The 2798-nt window shown below is 62.8% G+C and overlaps 1 protein-coding gene across 1 annotated transcript; it reads left to right on the top strand.

The window, feature by feature from the left end:
- Nucleotides 1–15: 15 nt before the first annotated feature.
- Nucleotides 16–754, top strand: AP5S1 (adaptor related protein complex 5 subunit sigma 1). Its single transcript, XM_085319016.1, has one exon. The coding sequence runs from the start codon at nucleotides 93–95 to the stop codon at nucleotides 657–659; it is 567 nt and encodes a 188-aa protein (XP_085175142.1). The 5' UTR covers nucleotides 16–92; the 3' UTR covers nucleotides 660–754.
- Nucleotides 755–2798: the final 2044 nt, after the last annotated feature.

The raw sequence follows: 2798 nt of genomic DNA, 5'->3' as shown, positions 1-2798 counted from the left end.
CCCCCCACCGGGGTCCTCTCTCTGCAGTCTTACCCTCTATCCCCTGACCCCCCCGGGGGGCTTCCTGAGATCTTACTAACCACCCCCCACACATGCCATGGGAGCCTGTGGGGCCTGATCAACCCCCCCAGGGGCTTTGTCAGCCTCTCCCCCATCCCGGGCCTTACTGCCCCCCGGGGCCGGGCCGGCGGGTGGCCTTGGCCGCGCGGTACCGGTGGCCATGCTCTCCCAGGCAGGTGGACTCGCAGTGCTGGCTGCTGCAGGCGGCCGCGGGCCGGGCGGCCGCCCCGGCGCTGCCACAGCTCCCCGACGAGCCGGTGTCGCTGCAGGCCGCCCCGGGCGGGCTGTTCCGGCTGCCCGCCGGGGACCCCTTCGCCGGGCCCACCACGGTGGTGTGGCTGGCCGTGCTGGCACTGGGCTTCGCCCTGGTCTGCGACCCCCACGAGAACCTGCTGCTGGCCGAGACCACGCTGCGGCGCCTGGCCCAGCGCCTCCTGAGCTCCCTGCGCCTCCTCAGCCCCGGCACCGACGTCCTGCTCCGGGCCGACAAGGCCGAGGCTCTCCTCGACCACTTCCTGCCCCACGGGCAGCTGCTTTTCCTCAACGAGCAGTTCGTGCAGGCGCTGGACCGGGAGCTGAGCGCCAAGGCGTCGCGGTAGGCGGGTGCCGGCAGCCCTGCCCCACTCCCCGCCTGGAAGAGGGTTTTCGTGCCCCTCTGCAGCGCGGGCGACGCACCTGGAGGGAGCCGAGCCCTGCAGAAGTGGGGCAGGTRCCTGGGGGGTGAGACCGGGCGGCTTGAGGCTGGTGTTTTGGGCCTTCTGCAAACCCACTGGGGAGAAAAGGGGGAATTAAAAAGGGGAAATGAAGGGAACCAAACCCACCTTCCCCGCAAGCAGGCACTGGTTTCAAGGCCAGCAAATGTACAGGAGAGGCAGCCAGCTTGTCAGAGGAGCCTCAGAAAGAAAGAACTGGGACATGAGCCGGAAACGGGGAGGGTTTACATCTGTCTGCCCCATCCCGATGCCTTCTCGGGAGGGCAGGAAAGTGTTGGATGCCAGTGGAAACAAAAGGGCTGGATGTGTAAAGCATTGCTATCTTTTCTTAAATAATAAAAAATGAGGATGGAAACAGGACTACCAGAAAAGAAGTTTCAGTTTTGTACGTGTGCTCGCCCTTTCCTCCGTTTCCCTGCCTCTGCTCGTGGTGGACYGACCACGAGCTGGCAGGTCCTCCAGACCGTAAACGCCTTTACAGGACGTGCTGTTCCCTCAGTGGCTTCTGCAAGCGTTTCATCTGTCAGCCTGAAAAAAACGGCAGATGCTGGGAACCTCCGTTGCCGAGGAAGCCCCAAAATACCCAGCCCTCTTGTGAGCCCAGAGGAAGGAGCTGGCCCTGGCCGCGTCCCRCTGTCCAACCGGGACGGATGTGGGCCAGCGCCGTGCCCAGGGAAAGTGGAGCAGCGAGCCCAGCTCCCCGYGGCGGCCGGGGCTTCGCCATTCCCTCCCCAGCTGCCCGTGGTCCCTGGCTGTGGCTGCGGCGCTACCTGGCCCCTGGGCCCCCAGCCCTGCTGCAGCGCAGGACACGGGGAGGGGGCTCTCCAGGGAGGCTCTCTGGGCTGAGTTTAGTGTTAGGCATACACTCAGGGGCTGGTTTTCTTTCTCTGGAGGGAGAACGGGGCAGTGAGCTCCCGTTGGCGGCAGCACAGGCTGGTCGGAGGCTGGGATCAGCTGCGTGGGCACCAAGAAGGGAATCCAGGGGGGACGGACAGAAAGGGAGCAGCCAGGGAGACAGAGGAAGGCAGAACGTAGGGGATGAAAGAGCCCTGAGCAGATGTTGTGTATGTCACTGGTTTGGGCACCTCTGTTTTGCCTGAAACACTACAAAATATGAAACAAGCTGGCTGACTTGAGCAGAGTATCTGGAAAACCTGCAAATGTGTTTATGAGCCTCTGGCCTTGCATTGCATGCCTTCCGCTCTGGGTGATGATACTCTGCAGACTGCTTTCCGAGCGAAGCGTCGCACCCGGACCGCTCTGCGCTCCAGCGCAGCTCTTGCCAGGGCAGGAGCTGGGCTGCTGCTGGTACCTGGGTACATTTACGCTGCAGAGTGCTGATGCTCAGGGTGTAACCCCAGCCTGGTGGCACTTGTGGAGCCTGGAACTACGTGAAACTGGGGATGGCCGCATCCTGACCACAGGGCCCTGCTCTGTCCCGGAGGGGGCAGGCAGCCCCAGTGCTGGGAGTGTGTGTGTGTGTTGGGGGGGGGGGGGTTGAAGGAGAGCTGCTGAGCAGCACGGGCAYACAGGGTCAGCCAGGATGACTCCTGAGGCCCCTGTTTTCACGGTCATTAATATTGCTTCCTGTTGAGCGTTTCTGCTTTTGGTGCCTGGCTAATGTGTGTTCCTCTTTCTGGATACTTTCATATAGATTCATCAGCCAGATGTAATGGCAACTGCAAAGCATCAAGTATTTCAGGCCTGGGCACCTGACGAGTGGGCGGCTCCCTGGGCATCSCAGCTGTAGCAGGCTGGCTGCCCGTGCGATACCAGCAGAGCGCGAGAGCCCAGCGTGGCAGCAGCAGGCAACAGCTGCATCCGGCCGCAGCGAGCCTGGCAGGAGCAGCCTGGTACGAGGCAGCCCCGCGTCTGCGAGGGGGGGTGATATCAAAAGTGGTGGGATGAGCAGGCATCCGGTCAGGGCTCAGAGTCACTTCAGGGTAGTTTCTTTTTCTTGGAGAACTAAGTTACGTTCAYACGCTGCGCCCACAGGCTCTGGGGAGGGAGCAGCTGCCGGAGCGC

Source organism: Rhea americana, unplaced genomic scaffold, assembly GCF_003343005.1.
Source record: "Rhea americana isolate MKP2758 unplaced genomic scaffold, rheAme1 scaffold_569, whole genome shotgun sequence".
NCBI classification, from domain to species: domain Eukaryota; kingdom Metazoa; phylum Chordata; class Aves; order Rheiformes; family Rheidae; genus Rhea; species Rhea americana.
The sequence above is the reverse complement of the archived record's forward strand: the minus strand, read 5'-3'. Positions and strand labels throughout refer to the sequence as shown.

What these genes read in the sequence shown, in the direction of transcription:
- AP5S1 (XM_085319016.1), top strand. Translation starts at nt 93, where the DNA reads ATGCCATGGGAGCCTGTGGGGCCTGATCAACCCCCCCAGGGGCTTTGT.